The 18,608-nt window shown below is 40.8% G+C and overlaps 2 protein-coding genes across 2 annotated transcripts in view; one reads left to right on the forward strand and one right to left on the reverse strand.

Moving 5' to 3' along the window:
- Window positions 1–2,241, reverse strand: part of RPIA (ribose 5-phosphate isomerase A) — a 30,200-nt gene extending 27,959 nt beyond the window's left edge. Inside the window, exon 1 of the mRNA XM_009331900.1 lies at window positions 2,221–2,241. Within this exon, the coding sequence (XP_009330175.1) occupies window positions 2,221–2,241 (21 nt within the window). The remainder of the gene's footprint in view (window positions 1–2,220) is intronic.
- EIF2AK3 (eukaryotic translation initiation factor 2-alpha kinase 3) overlaps window positions 2,240–18,608 on the forward strand; it is a 39,946-nt gene continuing 23,577 nt past the window's right edge. The window contains exons 1-2 of the mRNA XM_009331901.1: window positions 2,240–2,364; window positions 6,229–6,358. Coding sequence (XP_009330176.1) covers window positions 2,240–2,364; window positions 6,229–6,358 — 255 coding nt within the window. The remainder of the gene's footprint in view (window positions 2,365–6,228; window positions 6,359–18,608) is intronic.

Here is an 18,608-nt window from a genome sequence, read left to right on the forward strand (position 1 = left end):
AGGTGAGCTGGGAAGGGGGTGCGTGGAGAAAGAAGGGTGCCGCAAGCTAGCGCGTGGGGTTGAACGGCAGGCACACGCAGGGAAGTATCCGAAGGTGCGAGGAGAAGCGCAGGGCGAAGGGGGGGAAGAGATGAGTCCCGTGATGGGGCTGGAAGTAGCGCTGCAGTGATGGACAGGCTGGACGGAGGGGCGAGGGAGAGGCTGTGGCAGTGAGGAGAGGGTACTTCAGGACCTCCCCATCATCAGGGGTATTTCAGGACCTCGCCATCGCTAAGGTACTTGTTCTTTTCTATGGTCGTTAGGAGGGAGAAAGGGCCCCTTAATTCTTAGACAAATAAGCTGCCGGATGTCATGCTGTGTGACATCTGGACAGTCTACTTACCCTGGTAATACCCTCCATCCCTTCCTTGACTTGTTACAGGGTGACAGTGCTGTGCCTGCGGGAGGGAGACCCAAAAGCACTGCATCGGTAGTGTAAAGAGTAAACTCTTTCCAACATCTGCAATTCACAGTTGTTCAGAGCATCGTATCCCTTTCTGTCTTTTCTTTTAAGAAAATGCAGTTCTCCTGTTTACTTAATTGTCTGTTAAACAGAGACGCTGGTGTATGCTTGAGGGGAAGCAAAATATGCAAGACAAATTGCCAAACAAGTTTCAGAATATAACAAGGGGAAATAAAATACTTAATAACGGCGTGCGGCAAGAAGCTTTGGCAAAAGGAAGATTTTAATGAATGACTCAAGTGCAGAAATGTTACTGAGCTGTTTCCAGTCTGTTTCTGAATTGGCTGAGAAACATGAGGTGATAAGCCACAGCCAGAGTTTAAAGGAAGAAGAGCATGACTAAATGCGTACTATATTTGAGAACCTGTCCTAGAAATGAAAAGCCCAAAGCTTTTTGTTATACCCGAGCGTTCACTTAGAGCAAGAAACTGGCTGATAACTTGGCATCCTGTTTTCTTTGAGGAAAATCTATTCACCTATTAGCAACAGGATCGTTCTTTTGTGTCTCAGATCATCAAAATCCTACCTAGTTTATTACAATTCTACTGTATTCAATTTTTAATAAGACCTTCATTTATTTAGCCCTGAAAATATTTAAAAATGAATTTTCTGTTTGACTACTAGAACTAAGTAAAATACATTAAAGACGTTCAATTTAGTAATTTAAGCCTGAGATTGAATGTAGCTGTTCTCTAATTGATTAGTGCATAGGAATGGATTTGCTGTCATCAAATAAAAATAGAATGGCTGCCTGGCCATAGTATTTGCCTGCGTTTATTTTTTTTCATCTCTGTTTGTGAGATCTCTACTCACCTCAGCTAATTGTTCTTCAGCAATAAAATATCCTTGTACTATAAAAGGTCGGTATAATCTGGAAAAAAAACAAACAACAAAACCAAACCCCAACTGTTTTTGCTGTAGGCAAATGAATGTAATCATCTTGGGTTTGAGGATGTTTTTTAATTTCCTAGAAGAAAATGTGAGGGTTAGTGAATTACCATGTTCTTTACATACAAACATGCAGGTTTTGAAATTGGAATAGCTGTTTAGAGTTAAAGTTTGACAAACAGCCATATCTGCAATGTCCCAAATGGCTTTTGAGGGTTGATGGTATTAGGGTGGGGTTTTTTAAAACTGAAACAGGAATAGTGGTAAATATTGTACCAAAATGATGGTAAGTTCTGCTTTGTTTTTCTAACAAAACCAACTTATTTGAATAAATACAAAGTTTTTGTGCAATGAAAGGGTGTAGGTGAGATAAATAAGTGTTCCTCCTCTATCCTGTTTACATCTTCCCTTGCAATCTTAGCCCTTTTCTTCTGTTCATAGGTAAATCAGATACCTTCACTTCTGTGAAGTAGAACAGAGCTGTGCTGAGGCCACCTGATCTCAAAAAGCATGCTGTGTTCGCGATGGGATATAAACAGTGGTCTTAAGGCTCAGGACTGGCCTTTTGTCAATGTATGTGGAAGTTTGTAGTAGGTATTTTGCATAGTTTCAAGGGGGGGGGGAACATTCTAACTGAACTTCATAATGACCTCATGTCTGTGAGCAAAAGAGGATAGGAAATGGTAAGAAAACGTTTTCATTAACTGTAGAGGCTGTTTGTAGATGTTGGGGTGGGGGAAGTATGTTCAGATGTGTTTTCATATTGACAAAGTGCAAATAAAATCTGGCTATATAGTATTAGCTTAGTCTCTGCCAGCTGCTGTGATTACAGATATCTTCGTATGCGCCATGTTGTACTGGCCCCTTGCTTTAGTCCTTCTGCTGGCTCCCTGTAAGGGCCGAGAAGGGATTTTCTTCTCCTCCTTCACTTGGTTCATGATATGTTCTGGAGCAGCAGCTAGAGGCAAGGTGAAGTACGTAAGTGTCTTCATCATTTTACTGATGTTCGTTTTTCAGGTGCCTGGTTGATGGATCCTGGGATTTAAGTAACTGCCTAGTTTGGAGCGATTCCTTTCTGTATCTTTTTTTGTTCTGGTCCAGGCTTGTGGAGACTATTGCTATTCTGGTTTTGTGTTGGTGGGTTTTGTTTTTTTTTTCCTTCTCCTAGTATGTGTGTGATGCGATTCACTCCCTAGTATATTCTGTGATTTACTTTCAACAAATATTTTGTCGTTTCAGGAATTTGCAGCCTTGGTGCTGTTTGTCTCTATCCTCCTTGCTTCCTTGGCACTATAGTTGTGACTTTTGACCTTTTTACCTTTGACCTTAAGTTGGGTAATATTTTTGTTTTGTGTGGGATGGTGTGCAGAATCGAGGTCTAGTTTGGTAGTGTTCTTAGAAAACTTGCATGTTGTTGGAAACTGGGTTCTTTGGTCAAGGTAGTCTTTAAGCTTTACCCCAGTCAGGAGGTGGTGTTGATAAAGCCAGTGATAAGGTATCGTTTTGCAGAGAATAACAGTTCATCAGGCTTAACCGAAATAGAAGCTAACGCAGGAATTCCTTTTCCTTGCAACTTGTCGATTAGTTGCAAAGATGCATCCAGAATATCGCTATTTCAGTTTAATGTAATGGAATTGCAGGTACAGTCCTAACCTCTTCAGCCAGCAAAGGCTCGCAAAGAGATGGCTAAAAGGACGGCTCTTTATTCTTGAATCGTGGCCATATTCTCTTGGTGTTTGTAAGAATTTGCTGTAAGAATTGGACATAATACGCTACAGTAAACTTACGATAGCACTGTGGGGTGACAAAAAGCAAGTTGCCTGCCTGTTTTTAAGATCTGAAATAGCTTCTTGAAGTAGTTGCCTAAATTGCTTTTATCAGAATGTGTTAATCTAGTGCTTGATTAGACTACTGGAAAGATAGGAAGATCTCTTGTCACCACTTTATCCTCTCAGTACGCAAAGCTGCAAGCCGTGGAATCTCACAGAGAAAGGGGGGGGGAAGCTGAAAAAAGGAAAATCTCGTAGCGAGAAACTATAACACTAGCATGGGTCGAGGGCACATGTAGACAAATTGCATATCTTATACCAGTTAGAGTTCAAGTGACGGGATTTTAACTCACTGGAGTCGGTCAGAGATGGGGAGATCAGGTATTAAGATTTTAATTTATAGAAAAATAGAGTAAATAACGAAGGATTTTATTACAAGAGTAAGGATTTTTAGCAGTTTTTTTCTGACACACAGGATCAGTGTTTAAGAGCAAGATGAAGGTGGGACCAGAAACATGACTATTTAATTCAAAATGAGTCACTCATTAAAAAAGCAGAGAGAAATGAATGCTGTTCTTGCACCTAGTTCTGGTTCTAAAGGTAGCCACATGCAAGATTTGGGTATAGCTGAGTCGGTCCTGTTCCTATGTCTCATTGACGTGTTTGCTCAGTAGGTGGAGTTTGTGAAACAAAGTCCATTATAGAGCTGGTGGCCAAGGGGACTAGTAAAGAGTACCACTGCACCCAAGAGAAGTGAGGATTTTTAGGGTATGCAGAAGGGATTGGTTAAACCAGTTTCTTAGAGCGTGTGCTACTGGTACAAAGGTTCCCTCTGAAGGCATGATCCTCCCCCCACCCCACCCCCCTTCCTAATTAGCTAAACTTAAAACGTAAGTGTGGTTACACCACGATTTGGGTGACCGGAGGTCATGATGCTGGTACAGATTCCAAAACTGCCGTCTTGGGTGGCAGCGGTGAGGCTTAAATAATGAGAGGACTCTTGGGGAAGGTTGAGGTTTGCATCTGGTGGAGAAAGATAATATGGAAAGGTAAGATACAAAGGCATGAAGCATTTGTTACTTGAGGGAGAAGTCAAGCAGGAAGAATTAGATAAAGGAAAACAATGGGAGTAGATGGGAAAGAAATGTTTCACAGTGCGATTTCAGGATTTTTCTTTTCTACAGTGTTACTGCCAAAATTCCCTCCGTTCTAGCTACATTTCTACCTTTTTTATAACCTAGTTGTCAGCTGGATCAACACAAAATTTAAATAGACCCATTTGGAATAATATTTTAATGGAATGCTAGAGGGCTTCAGATAAATTGTTTTACCATAAAGCAAACAGGTTCTATTAAACGTGTGTCCAAGGCCTTTAGTGTGCGAGCACTTGTTTACGGTGCTTGAGAATAGATAAGTCTCCTGCAATCTGGTTTATTATTAACCTGGTCTTGGTTTCTGTACAGTTGGAATAATTGTATGTACTCACCTTATAAAAACTCCTGTATTCACTGTTCAAATATTTGCACAATTGGTATTTTTCTAACAGTTTCTTAAACTAAGCTTTTGGAGGAATGTGACGCTTGGCCACCTTCAGAAGTAGGAGCTTCTTTATTTTTGGTTCAGGTTAAAGATGTATTTGATTTTCTATTAACAATATAGTGCTATAGTACAGTATAAGGTCCTATAAAATGTGTGGGTTACTTTTACATGTAAAACTGCAGTGTTTTACATGACCTTTGTTACAGGTGATGTAATAGCCGCTATTCTTGAACATGTTTTTAAGATCATGATTTTAGTTTTTCCCTCTTTAAAGCAAAATGATAGCCCCCATCATTTCCTCTCTAAACTTCAGCTTACTACACTGGTAGCTTTGGACAAGTGAATATATTTGGCTTCAGTTCTACACAATAATTTAGTGTTCCTTATTGTTTAAAGTAATCATTCATATACATGTCTGTGTGCACATTACCTCCCTGCTGCCCTTTTCACCCCCACCCGAAAATAGTTAATCTACCCATCAGGTTTATTTGCACAGTTCCTTATTCTCATTGAAACCAATGTCTATAAAGGTCCTTCTGGGTCACTAGATCCAGCCCCCCTCAGTGCAAGCAGTCTGTAAAGTGATCAAGCTCTACTCCCACAGCCTTTGAAGATTGGTGAGCCTGCTGCAAGCCAAAACTGCCAATGCGGTTTTCAGGTCAGAGTGAAACAATCTTCAAGGAAAAAAGGCCCTTCAGAAACGCCTTGTCAGTGTTTTGTCTCTGTGGTGTTTAGTTTTTTTTGGTTTGGGCTTTTTGACTTTATTTTAATGCTTGAATTCTAGCCCGATCAGAAATGCTTATTCTAATTGCACTGCTGTGTAAGAAACAAGATTTACTAAAATTGATGGGTTTCAGGCACTGTGGAAATCAACAGCTGGCCTGCCATTACCATGCATCCCCAGACAGATAGGCTACTTAGAGCCTAAGCTGCATAAGGCAGTTTGCTTGCTTTGCTGTCTGCAGGCATTGGAGGTGGTTTCTAGTGTCCTGTGTATGCCTCAGGCGAGACTTGTTTTATTCTAAGACTTGTCAAATCTCCAGGATTTCGATGTTTCATCCAGAGGTATTGAAAACTTACTTGCGACTTAACTGTTTCTTATGTACTGATTTGCTGGGTTAATCGTTTCAGGTTTTGGTTATTTTGAAAGGACGTGTTAAAGATCAGTGCAGAAGGGACTGGAAAAAATAGGATCTATACTGTTCATGTAAATATCTCAAAAGATGATCTCATTCAGCGTTGTAGTGGCAACACCTGCATGTGGGAGCAAAAAGTCAACTATCTTCCCCTGAAACTGAACTCTGAAACTGTCTTATAGCATGTAAATTAGTTTACGACATCCAGCCAGAGGCTTCAGCTTTTCTACTCTCTCGCGTTGGTCTAGGAAAAGCTACCAAGTTAAATTGCTGCTTTGCAGAATGTATAGACTTAACTTTAAAGTTGGAGTTGCACTGTGTTAAATGTAGAAAACAGCTAATAGATAAACTCTATACTGCTGTAGTTTTGACTGTGAATGCTTCCAACTTGCAGATCTCTAGTAATTATCAGCACTTTGGATGGACGGATTGCTGCACTGGATCCAGAAAACAGTGGGAGAAAACAGTGGGATCTGGATGTGGGATCAGGTTCTCTTGTGTCGTCCAGCCTCAGTAAACCAGAGGTAAGGCTTAATCTCTTTCCTGACCAAATCTTTAAAAACAGAATTTTCTATAATAAAATGAATGCAACTTCCCCCATATTTGATAGATGTTAAATAATGCAGCAAACTTAGTACGGACAAAGTTTGATAGCTGTTCTCAAACTTTTTTTTGGAGTGCTTACATCATGTTGCCATTTCAAACTAGAGTGTGTCAGCATTTTAGTCTTGCGATTGACGTATGTGATAACTGTCAAACCAGATGATGTAATTGAGTTTGGGAATTGTTTTCAATCAGCAATTGCATACAAGTTACTTGTAATTTGAAGCAAATGAAAGGATCATCTGCTTTGTATTACTAGAGTATGTTTTGGCAAGTACTGACTTCCCCCACCACCAAGAAAAGCAAAAGTCCTTGTGACTTAATAAACGAACAAAGGACTGGGTTTTTTTTATACCAGATAAGCGGGCTGCCTATGAAACAGAATGTGTTGGTAATGAAGTAGAGCGCCGAAGGTCACCCTGAAGTACTGAGTGGTAAAGGGTTGCATCACTTCTTGCTGATGAACTGTAAGAAGGAGAGCTAAAGAGTTAAATTTCTTGTTTGGTGCTATTTCCACCATCAGTTTGAATAAACTTAGGCTAGAAATTAGAAGGAAGTTTTTTGCCTTTTTTTTTTTCCTGCACTGAAGAAGTAAGATCCATGAGTCATTCTCTCCTAGAATTAGGAGGAATAAATATACCAACTAAGAGGTGGTTTGTGGTGATGACAAAGTGCACGGTCCTTCACTGTCATGGATGGTTGGATTTGATGACCAGTCCTATATCGTGCTTTCGCATGATGAGCATCAGAGAATGAAAGTTGAATTCAGGGGTATTCAGACTGTATGAGCTTCTTGCTTGTGGTTCTTTGTTGCTGTCTAGCTTACGTGACCTCTGTTTCGGTATAAAGAAGTCTAAGGAATGATTTGGTCTGTTGCTGTGGTAGTGTAAGTATGAGAGCTAGTAATAAGTATCTCGGATTGCAAAAGTAATGTGAATGTTAACTCATGTTCCTTTGTTTCTGAGAGAGGATTTTATTTATGGATGCAACTTTTTGAGTCTTGTTCAGATATATTTTTGTGTTTAAGAAAAAAACTGTGGGAAAGAAGAACTTTCTTAAAAATATGTTCTAGAACAGAATTCAAAAGAATACGAGAACTGTAAAGAGCTCTCTAAAGAGGAAGGTGCCAGTTATAAACGGTGGTCCTTCACAAATGTTTTTGATACTAGACACTTAAAATACTGTTCTGTTATCTGTTGCTGCAAATAGTTTCTAATGACCACTGTGAAAATAGAAAAACCGGTTATAAAACACACAGTTGAAATATGTGCAAATATAAACTTCATTTTTCAGTACAAATTAAGACATGAGCCCAGGTTTTTAAAGATTTCAAGAATGCAAGCATTTAATACTACAGAGGTGTTTTTGCAAATCTAGATTTTTGTCACTCGACTGATCTGTCCAGAGTTTTGATCTTTTTCCAATGTGGTATGACTGTAGAAACTAAAGGTTGGTGCTTAGACAACAAAAACTGTAGTTTGTCCATGCAATATTTAATTCCCTTTTGTGGCTACAAGTTAGTAGGTTGTGGGAGTCATAAAAATACACTTTCAAAGAGCGTTTGTTATGCATATAGGAAGTTTTCAGATGGGCTTTCAAATTGTTGCATTTCTACAACTGTGGCCAAAGACACTGATGGATTTTGGCAGTTAAGATGCAGAGCCTACGAGAGAACTAATTTTGGAAGTAAAACTTCATTCTGGCCGTTAAGCATTATGAATATAGGCCTTTTTAGACTTACTGTCATGTAAACAAATGCTGTTAAGATAAGAGAGAATTTAACAAGAAACAAAAGTGATGAATATTCCAAATAAGTTACACTTAAACATTTAAATATTTATTTTAAACATTTAAATATTTAAATGTTTAATTTGTTGTCGGTATCAGCTGAAAGACTTCATGCAGTGAATCTAGACACTACTTGAGTGAGTAATTGGCTTCATTAAAGTTGTTGGGACAATTCTGTTTTGGGTCAAAATATTAAATTCATTGAAGTCTGAGTCTGTTATCTCCCCACTCTACAGTATTTCCTCTCTGATTTGGGCATGTGGCATGTTAAGTTTTACTCTCTCTAACTATTGAGGCTTTTTCTTCCTTTTCGACATTTTAGAGGTAAAAAAGGTCTCTGTGCTTGCAACTACAATATTATCTTCATCATAAACCAGTATCAATAAGTAAGCTGTTAACCTGCATCTTCTTGCAAGAAATGGCAGATGAGAAACTCCTTTTGTGTTATACTTGCAGATTTGTGTTCTTTCAGAGTGAGGAAAGTGTGTGCTGCTGTGTCTTAATTGCTTTGATGAGTTGGTTTTTTTAACTGTCTTGGGGGTGTGTGCAATGAACTGTAGTTCCAGGTCCTGGTGCAAAAGCATCAATTTCATTTCCAAGTGCCTTTTAAGAAAAGACATTAGCTCTTCAAACTTTCAGTGTTTAATAGAACAGTAGTTACTTCCTTTGCCTAACTGTAAAATGTCAACTTGGCTGTCTGGAGCTCATGTGTTAATTAGGAAAGTGAGGTAGTAAAATTTCAAATGTTCCAGCAGCTCTGTCAAACACTTCAGATCTTGAAACTACTGCTTAAGACACTGACAAGTGAGATGTTCATCATTTGTCATGTGAACAGATCAATTAGAAAGGAAAGGCTGCTGAACTACTAATTGTGTGTCTGGGTAACTAAAATGGTAAAATTCATTCCTTGGCTCTAAGCTCCAACATAAACAATCACGGTCAGGGTGCCAATGCTGAAAAGGTACGATGAGACTGCATTTCATTCTTGTGCATAAGAATTTAAAAATTTTGTTTCCTTATCCATTGTATTAAAATGAAAAGCCCTTCTCTATAAAAGCTGTATGTTTACAACGCCAAGATTTCTTGTTACTTGCACATAAAGATTGTTTGCTGAAGTTCTTGCTTGCATAAAGTCAGTGAATCTCAACTTTTCTAAAAGGGAGCTTACTTTTAGTGAAAACACTTTCATTTACTCTTTAAAATTTAGCTCTGCGATGAATACATTGTCTGTACTTAGAATACTTTTGGAAGAATCAGCCTGTTAAAATAATGATGCTTAATCATAGTGAAAATAGACAACTGTCTCTCAAGCAGTGGAAATGGATCATAGCACATCATTATGAGACTGTTGTCATTTATTAACGAGGGCGATGCGTCCTCTTACCTGCATAGCTTTATACTAAATCACTTAATGGGCTTCTGTGGCTTTCTTTCATGAGGATCTATTATATGAGAGAAATGAAAGTGTGAACTTGCCTGCATATTAAAATGACTGGCCAGTAGTGGCTAGCATGACTGATGGGACAGGGGGAGCCTGAAGAAGAGGTGGAGACAGGAAAAAGTCTGCTGTGGGATGGATAAATATTTTGTGACCAGATGAAAAGCCCCAAATTGTTGTAAATCAATGGACTTGTTATTGAGGTGACTAATCTAGGGAAAATCTGTTTCCTTGCAGGTAAGGTGATACGATTTTAGTTGTCTGGAAGAGTATACTACTAGAGTTCCTTGTGTCCTGTAGCTGATGCTTATTTTTGTGTGCTGCTGAGACAGATGTAGGGCCACCAGATGCTCTGATAGCTGGAGGGATCATTGCTGTAGAGGAGGACTGGGGCACTATCCAGTTCTCTATCGTACAGGTTTTCTATAATAGAAATGGAATTAAACTGTACTGAAGGAAATACAAGATGTGGGGATGGATAACAACAATTTTGTTGAAGGTTGGAGGTGAGCAGTTTAAAACTGCGAATACCGTGTACTAAGAGATCCCATGACAGATTATCAGCTGCCATCTCGATTCCTCTGCAGGGGAAGGAAATGTGATCCTGTGCTGCCTGCCGGGGGGGGGGATATACTAGTGCCTTAAATGGTCCTGGAAAAGCTCATAATGAATAAGAAGTGAGTGTCCAGAATTGTACTTCAAAGGAAGATAAATTCTAATTGCAATTGAGGCAGAGAAGGCTTATGAGGGTTATCAAGGGGAGCGGAGCCTGTGTTTTGCAAGGAGAGAATAGATGTGACTGCTCTTTAACTACGTGGATGTATTATGATTCCTGATGGCACAAGCAATTCTTTTCATTTCTGTTGCTGGAAACATGCACGGTGTGCATGGCCATAAAGAGGTGACAGGCTTGGGAAACTTGCTGGAGAGATCTGTGGATTTCTGAGTATCTTTGCTGCTTTCTTGGTGAAACAAAAATTATATAGTTCTCCTGAAAACAAATTTCTAATGAAGTTTAGTGGACAAAAAGTCACTGGCAAAAGACTGATTGTTTTAAAATATTTGGATAGCTAGAAGTTGTGCTTTTCTAGGAAATGCAACCAAACTTTTTAATGTGAAATGGTAAACCTATGGAGGAGGGGAATTGCTTGCAGATGCCTGAGCTGAGTTAGTGGTTAGTATGATGCAGCATCATGATTTTTGTTGGGGTGACAAGTAGGGCTATTGCTTAGACAAGTGGTCTTATGTATTTATTGAAACTGCTCATCTTCAAAGACAGTCATCCTAGTTCAATGTCTCGTTCAATTAAAGAAAGCAAAAGACTTCCTGTAACTGCAGCTTGGTGGCTTTCTTGCTGACACTTGATGTAGTTAGCACTGATAAAGCTCTGATAAAGTGCTGACATGTGTCCTCTAACTCGTACTGTAGGAATGGTTGGGGGGATGACAACTTCCGTTATAAAACAAGCGGGAAGCTACAGAACGAGATCTTGTGGCTTGTATGATGTCAGAGCTCTCAACCCTAATCCTCACAAGTGATGTGCTGCCTTGAACAAAGCCAGGAGAGTTTCTCAGAGTCACTCTGGGCTAATGTTTATGACCAACTTGTATCTGTCACGCTCACAGACAGGGTCCAAAAGCATTGCTGCAAATCTCAGAAAAGACGTTTATTAGCAGCTCGCTGTCTCTGTTGTTTAGTTATCTTTATAGTAGCTTGTAAATTAATTACATATTACGCTGCGTGTTTTGTATTGGCTGTTAAGCAGTTCCAGTGTTTACAGATATTAAAATGGATCAACTCTAGTAATGCCTAGACAAATACCTGTTTCAGCACAGGGAATGGATAACTTAGCTATTTGGAGCTCAGCTGCCCAAAACACAACAAAGTGATTTACTCTGCCCTAAAGCCTTTTTGAACTTGCAGCCTGTATCTTTATCTGTAAAAGAAAGTGCCTGTTTCAAGTGCTAAGCATTTTAGGCAGTTTAGCAAATCATTCCTCTAGCAGCACAGCCGCTGACATCTCATTTCCGAATTTCTTCTGGACTTTGTCCTCCATATGCAGGTAACTATTAATCTTTCTGTCAGAGTCACTGCGTGTTTCGTGCTCTCTACTTTCTTTGCATCCGTGAAAGAGGAGACTGTGCATTTGCCACATTCTGTTCTTCTCCTGTACTGGGCTCTGCTTTCCCATAGGAGTTGCTCTGTGACTTAATTTTACAAGACACACGGACTCTGTGTCCTTATCTAAAAAAGCACCCTGTCCAGGCAGGGCCAGAGGAAGAAACACACAACGTCTGGCAGAGATCAGCTTAAGTCCTGGACCCCCGAAGTGACATGGGCTTCTGCTATTGCCCATTCTCCCCGTCTCTGAAGAGAAGCATCTTGCTTAGCTCCCAGGTGGTGCTACAGGAGCCCAGGTAGTCTGCAAGAGAGCGCTGGGCAGGGGTGGAGGTGGTGGTGGAGTTAAAACATCATCTTAAAATGTCCCAATGCTGGAACAGTACCAATTTTGACATGGTGGCCAATGAGCTTCTGTATAGGGTCTGCTTCTGTAGAGGCAAGGTTCTGGGTAATTTTCATTTTCTTCACTAATCTTCTTCCTTATGTGCTATTAGTTTTAAGGAGCTCAGTGATGGGCTCAGTAGCAGCAGCTCCGGTTTGTCTCAGAAGGGACTGCTCTTAAGTTCCAGAAGACTGTTGCAGTCTTTATCTTATTAATAAAACTTGCCACGTTAAAGAGGGGGATGGAATAATGTCAAAATAAAGTCTTTCTTAAAGCACCGTGAGGTTTTTTTATTATTAAGGAGAACAGTTTTAAAAAGTCTGTTACCATGGCAGCAGAGCAGGCTGGCATCTCTGTAGTCAAAACCCCAAGTCTTGTTTGACTGTGATTAAAGTAACAGTGGTATTTTAGTTTGCTAGCCTTCAGAAGAAGGGTCTGTTTGATTGCACAGCAAACAGTACTGGGGACCTGATCTCTTTTGAAACTGGAGCAGTCTAGTTAACACACTGCAGTTCCTCCGTTTCGCTGCATGCCTGCTCAAAGGAGGGCAGAGTAGGACTAATTCTTTTAATGGCAAACTCAAGACGAACAAGATACTGTGCCCCTGATGCTGGAAAAGAGAGTATAATTCTCAAGCTACTGAGCTGCTATCACTTGTTGCTTTTTGCACTGTTTGTGTAAAAGACAGTTTTGTCAGGATCCTGGTAGCTTACACCCGATCAGATTTTAAGATCTGAAGTGTAGAATCACAACAGAGATACCAACTGTAGTCATTTAATAAAGTTGTTGGACGGACGTTGCAGGTGTTGCTTTGAGGAGAGAGAAGAAAGGAGTTCTCTAGTACTCATCCAGCCACAGGATTACAGCATCATTTCATGTGCTCATCATACACAAAATACAGGGCCACAAAAGTTGTTTATGACTTGGCCCAGTCTTCTCTAACCAATGAAAAACGAAATAGAAACTACCAGTTCGTGGAGTTTGGGCGATGGTGGAGGGAGAAGACAGCCCGTATAAGATAAAAATTTCTGTCATGTGGATCTTAATGTGGGCAGGAACAGGGGACCAGGTTTGGTCACTTGACAAATCCCGGGAACTCCTGTTTCTGGATGAGCCATACAGCCTGATGGTAAAAATCATCCTGAGGTTTGAGAAACATCTACGCTCGCTATGGCTGTGCAGAGCTGTGTGCCCTTTCGGTGTGTCACACCCCGGCTGAGATGAAACCTATTTCCATGGCTTCTCTGATGCGCCACTCTGGCACAGGCTGGCTCTTACCTCTTCAGAGGAGGAAGGCCACATAATCCTGCCTCCATAAACTGCTCCATAAAATACTGATTCATCAGGTGTCCAAGTGCAGCCTTTCTCACGGTCCTGGTCTTGAAGACAGTCTGGGCACGTACACTGGTTAACAGAAGCAGGAAGTAGTCGGGAACAGGTATGTGCTTCGTAAACAAGTATAGTGCTGAGATCAGAAGTAATGGTATTCACAAGAAGGAAAGTTGTTTTTTTTCTTTCTAAACAAAACAACCACCTGTCTGTTGGTGTTTCCTGCTTCAGCTTCCTCATTGCCCTTGAGCACGTCTCAGAAGGTCATTTTACTGATGTAAATCATGGACTCCCCTTTGCAGTCAATTTTCTTCTTCCTTGGCTGGTTAAACAGCACTGTATGCTCTGAAGAATACTTTGCTCTTTTATCAGTGCTTTAGGTAGTGGAATAGCTTAACTCAACAGCCTTTGTTTTTCAAAAGATTGTACTGGTGCCTGGGTCTTTGTTCTCTCCTTAAGGAAGGGGTGATGTTGTGGGCCTTGCAGAAAGTTTGAAGAAAAATACCTCCTTAGACTCTAGCTGGCCCCTTCATCCCGGTGTACTCCTGTTTGATTAGGGTTTGCCTGTTAGTAGTAGTATGCTGTCATCCTTGTAGTTCCCTGTGCTTCAGGATTTCTGCAGGTAGCTGAAGGGAAAACGGATGAATCAACATCCTGAAATCCAAGCTGAAGAGGAGAAATAACCTCTTATATTGGAAGGAAGTCATAAACCAGTGCATCTGTGCAGATACCTCCCTGCACGCACACTGAAAAAGAGCAGACAGTAGATCGGTTCCAGAACAACGTGAACTAGGGACATCTCCAGACCTTGCCCTGCGTGCGTGTGTGTGTGTATATACATCTCACCTGAAAAATCTGTAAACATTTATAGTAGGGATACCTGTATTACTGTATGCCTATGAATTTAAAAAAAAAATGTGGCACATACAATGATTGCTTTCTCTTTCTCAGATTTGTTTGTGCAGACTCTTGTTTCTACCCTTTAGAGTGAAGCTGCCATATGTGGCTTTTAATATGTTGGCTAGATTAATTTTAAAGGGGCTTAAAAGACATAGTTCTCACTGAGAAGTAGCTTTCTTAAGAACATGCCTGATGTTGGCTTTGGTCCTGTTTGTTACAGTGATCCTCTTGTAGAGAAAATCAGAGAGGAAAAAAATTGGTACCCTTATCATTTAAGATCATATAGGTTGGTCTTAATTAGTAACTGGAATGAAGTTCTTGCAATTTATTTTAAGACTAAGGCTTGAAAACCACAAACTGAAGTGTTAGAAAAACATAAAGACATAACACTTCCTATTCTAAGGAAAATATTTTACCTGTGCTTAGTTATTTCCTTGGAGTTACTGAAAAGTCCAGCCCATCTGAAAATGATAATATTGACTGTTTTGGCACCAGACTTGTCTCAGATGCGTCTGCACGTAAGCAGTCTTGATTTTTGCTTCATACGATAGAGTGTTAGGCATGGGAAATGAATGTCACGCTTACTGTTAAACAGCTCATGGAGGCTTTAGTACTTCAGCTTGTTTTGAGCTCTGTTTACACGATTTTTTTTTTCCTCCACTGCTATAAATCAGCAGCTTTCTTCCTGCACCAATCAACCTGCCACAGAACCTCACGCGCGGTGCCCTCCTTTCCAGTAAAGAGTCTAGACAGCAAATTCCCTGGTAGCATATGCCATTTCGGATCGTTATGCCTTTTTGCTTTTTTGTGAAGGCTTTTTAGAAACGGCATTACCTCACCCGTCGGCCTGGAGATTGAGCAGCCAGCGCCGCTGATAGGGCTGCGGCACCCTGCGCCGAGCCAATGGAGAACTTCAGCTTCAAACTCTTAATGAGTAAAAGAGCAGCGTCTCATCTGGGGCTCGATAGTTAATGTGGGGTTTTTTTAAGTATTATTTCTGAAAGACAAGCCACTTCTTAACAATTATGTGCCATATTGCTGACCGGTGAAGCTGAACAAATAGCTATTTACATTGACAGATCAGAGGAATGTGTAAGTGCATCGTGGTAACCTACATTTTCTGTGCCAAGAGATTTGCAGCTGACTGCCTGGGTGACTCACTCCTTGGATTAGGAGATGAGGTAATGCTTTTGAGATACAGGGTGATGTCATTCCTTTACCTGAGCTGCATGCCGATGCTAGTTGCTAGTACTTTCAAGGAAAGTCCCTTTGCTGCTTCTGATGTACTAGAGGATGAGCTGCATAACTCGGATAGGAGTTGTTATTATTAATGTCCTTCTAAAGCCGCTGGCTAAACTGCTCATTTAAAAGATGTCAACACAAATGCCCACAAATGCCTTTTGTTAGGTGCGTGTGTGTGCGCGTGCTCGCCTGCAAGTATGCACATTTCTATACCTGCCCCATTCTTCAAATAAAGCTATTTTAGTAAAAGCGGACCTTTGTGGTAATCGGGTGCAGCCCCTTGTCAGCACCGTGACATGTAATTCTATTTACAGATAGATTCATCTTAAAAGAAGGTGCTTACTTTTTTTTCCCTCTGTTCTGTTTCTGTTGTGAAATACCACCTTTGTGATGGTTAGTAACTGAAATGTCTAGCTTGCACTTACTCATGGTCAGTTTAACCCCATCTGCTCGTACTCTGGCACTGTCCTTCAGCGCAACAGCTCTTTCTGCTGACTGTGCTCCCTTTCCTGATGTGTTCACCGACAGCAGTTGTGTCTTTTCTCAGGCCTTCTTTCCCAATGTCACGCAGGACGTGCTGCTTCTGTAGGCACCCTCAAGGTTGGGAGCACAGGCAGGTGATCAACAGAGCTGACCGAAACGGTCTCGTCTGTCCTCCGCAGCTTATGGGGACCGAGGCTTTAACAGACGAGCAGGCAATGCCCCACTGTCAGGGAATTTTTGAAGGCATACAAGCTATGACCTGATTTGACCCATATCTTGGGCATATACAAGTGTGTGTTGTTGAGTAAGCTTCATGTGTGTTGGGAATTTGGGGGGGTGGTTCCCAGAAACGGCCGACACTTTGCCTGTTGTTTGCTAGTGGAACATTTCCTACTCAGGCCCTGGAGCAAGAGCTTCAGGACAAGGGAAACGCGTAAGGTGACGTGTGTCACGCTATCCCCAGAGCTCGCAGAGTTACCCACCGAGAGTCTCCCTTGCTCAGCAGCGATTCCTGGGCACTTTGCACCGCTGCCTCCTCTCTTCACAAACTGATGGGATGGTCTGCAACCCTTGGAGCGTGCTGCGTTACAAAGCCATTGCGGTGTGGCTTCCAGCAAGCGCATCTGAAAGTCTGACCTTGCAGATGGCTGTCTAGCTGCCACTGGCGCATGTCTAGTTTGACCATGCTATATGAATTTAGCTGACTGATGGCCAGTAGAATTTCTTTGGGATCCAACTTGAAGTCAGTTGATGGCGGGTTTGCTGGGCTTGGGCTTGTGTGCTGAAACAGTGGTACAGGAGCTGGTCTGGCTTTTGTATATTTGGAAAGCTGCTTATAAAAAGAACCTTTGCTGTTCATTCTTATTTATATATGGAATATCTCATATTGCTGGAGGTGAGCGTGGGCCTCCTACTACTTGCAGGTATCTGGACCATGTGCAGGAAGAAACCTTACAAGAGGATTTATTAATGCAAAGTAATAGCTGCACAGGCTAAAAGTTGTCATCAAAATTATTATGCATTTCTGAAAGAATATATTACAAAAACATTTTATGATATTACTCTTCTCTGTTGAATGTTTTAACAAGATACTCCAACATGGGTACAGCTGCAACTTTGGCACTGGCATCTTTTATTTTTAAAAAGGTATTTTCCAAAATCTGCATGCCTTTGTTTCTCAAGATCACAAGGCTGCTCTTGAATATGGATGTTTATGCAAACCTTATTTATTTGCTTTATTTTTCCACTGATCAGGTGATTTCTACAAATGACCCCTCCTTGTGCAAATTTTTGCTTTTTTGTTAGTTTATTTCTGTAAGCGTATGTATAGAGCTGTGTGTGTGTATTTTTCCTCCCCAATAGTAGGCCATAATGCAACATTTCTTGTGCATCACAGATCTCATGCAATGTCTCTTCCAGGATGTCTGGCCTTTTTTGCCATAAGGTAAATATCGGGGGGGGCGGAAGAACATACCTCATTTTGCTTTGTAAAGAACTTCACAGCTACTGTTTGGGGTTTATTTTTATCGTCTGTTCAATTACACATTGTGCTCCGGAGAGGAGTTTTTATTTTAATTGTCAGTCATCGTGAGGCTTTTCAAAGCCAGAAAGCATCGGTGTTGGATCCTTTAGGGATCTTAAATACAGTCACCAGCGTTGTCGGGTAACTCACCTAAATTTTCTCTTTGAATGAGGTGTGTCAAACAGTGTAAGAAGAGGTATTAGTCACGACATGCACGCATTTACAAGGTCTGTCTTTCCCTCCCTGTATAGGTGAATCCCAACTTTGTTTAATGCTGTTTGCTTGTCTGTGACCCAGTTAGAGGAATAAAAAGTCTCACGTTAGAGAGAATTTTAATCATGCAGAAGATGTGGTTTCAGATCCTCACAGTGGTTCCAGAAATAATAACCAGAAACCTTCTGGATCTTTTGTATGGCTTCGTAATATACATCTGTGCCTTGGGGTCTGAGCAGGAATATTTTGTTTGAAGTGACTAATACACATGTACCAGAAGTAGTCTTTAAATCCTAATGTGTAAAGTATCTGAGTTTAATGTAATTATGTTGTAGGATACTGCCCAAATGGACAGAGGTTCTGAAAAAGCATTAAAATCTTCCATGTTAATGCATATCCTCAAAAGCTAAGATTATGTGGATTACAGTTTCTCACCATTCTTGATGGGCACAGCCACTGTGGCTCCACAGTATTAGTTATGGTCTATCATGCTGATAATGAGTTTCTTAATAAGTCCCTTAGTACTCATTGACAATGACTCATACTTCCGAGGATCTCCTTGAAAATCTCAGTGTAATGGATGAAACGCCGCATCCTGGTGAAGATTTTTTTTTTTTTTTTTTTTACTTGTTGTGTGTTTAAGAAAAAGCCAGGCAAGTTTTAAAGTGTCATGGTTTAACCCCAGCCAGCAACTCAGCCCCACCCAGCCACTCACTCACACCCCCACTGGTGGGATGGGAGAGAGAATCGGAA

The sequence above is a fragment of the Pygoscelis adeliae genome, unplaced genomic scaffold (assembly GCF_000699105.1).
Source record: "Pygoscelis adeliae isolate BGI_AS28 unplaced genomic scaffold, ASM69910v1 Scaffold209, whole genome shotgun sequence".
NCBI classification, from domain to species: domain Eukaryota; kingdom Metazoa; phylum Chordata; class Aves; order Sphenisciformes; family Spheniscidae; genus Pygoscelis; species Pygoscelis adeliae.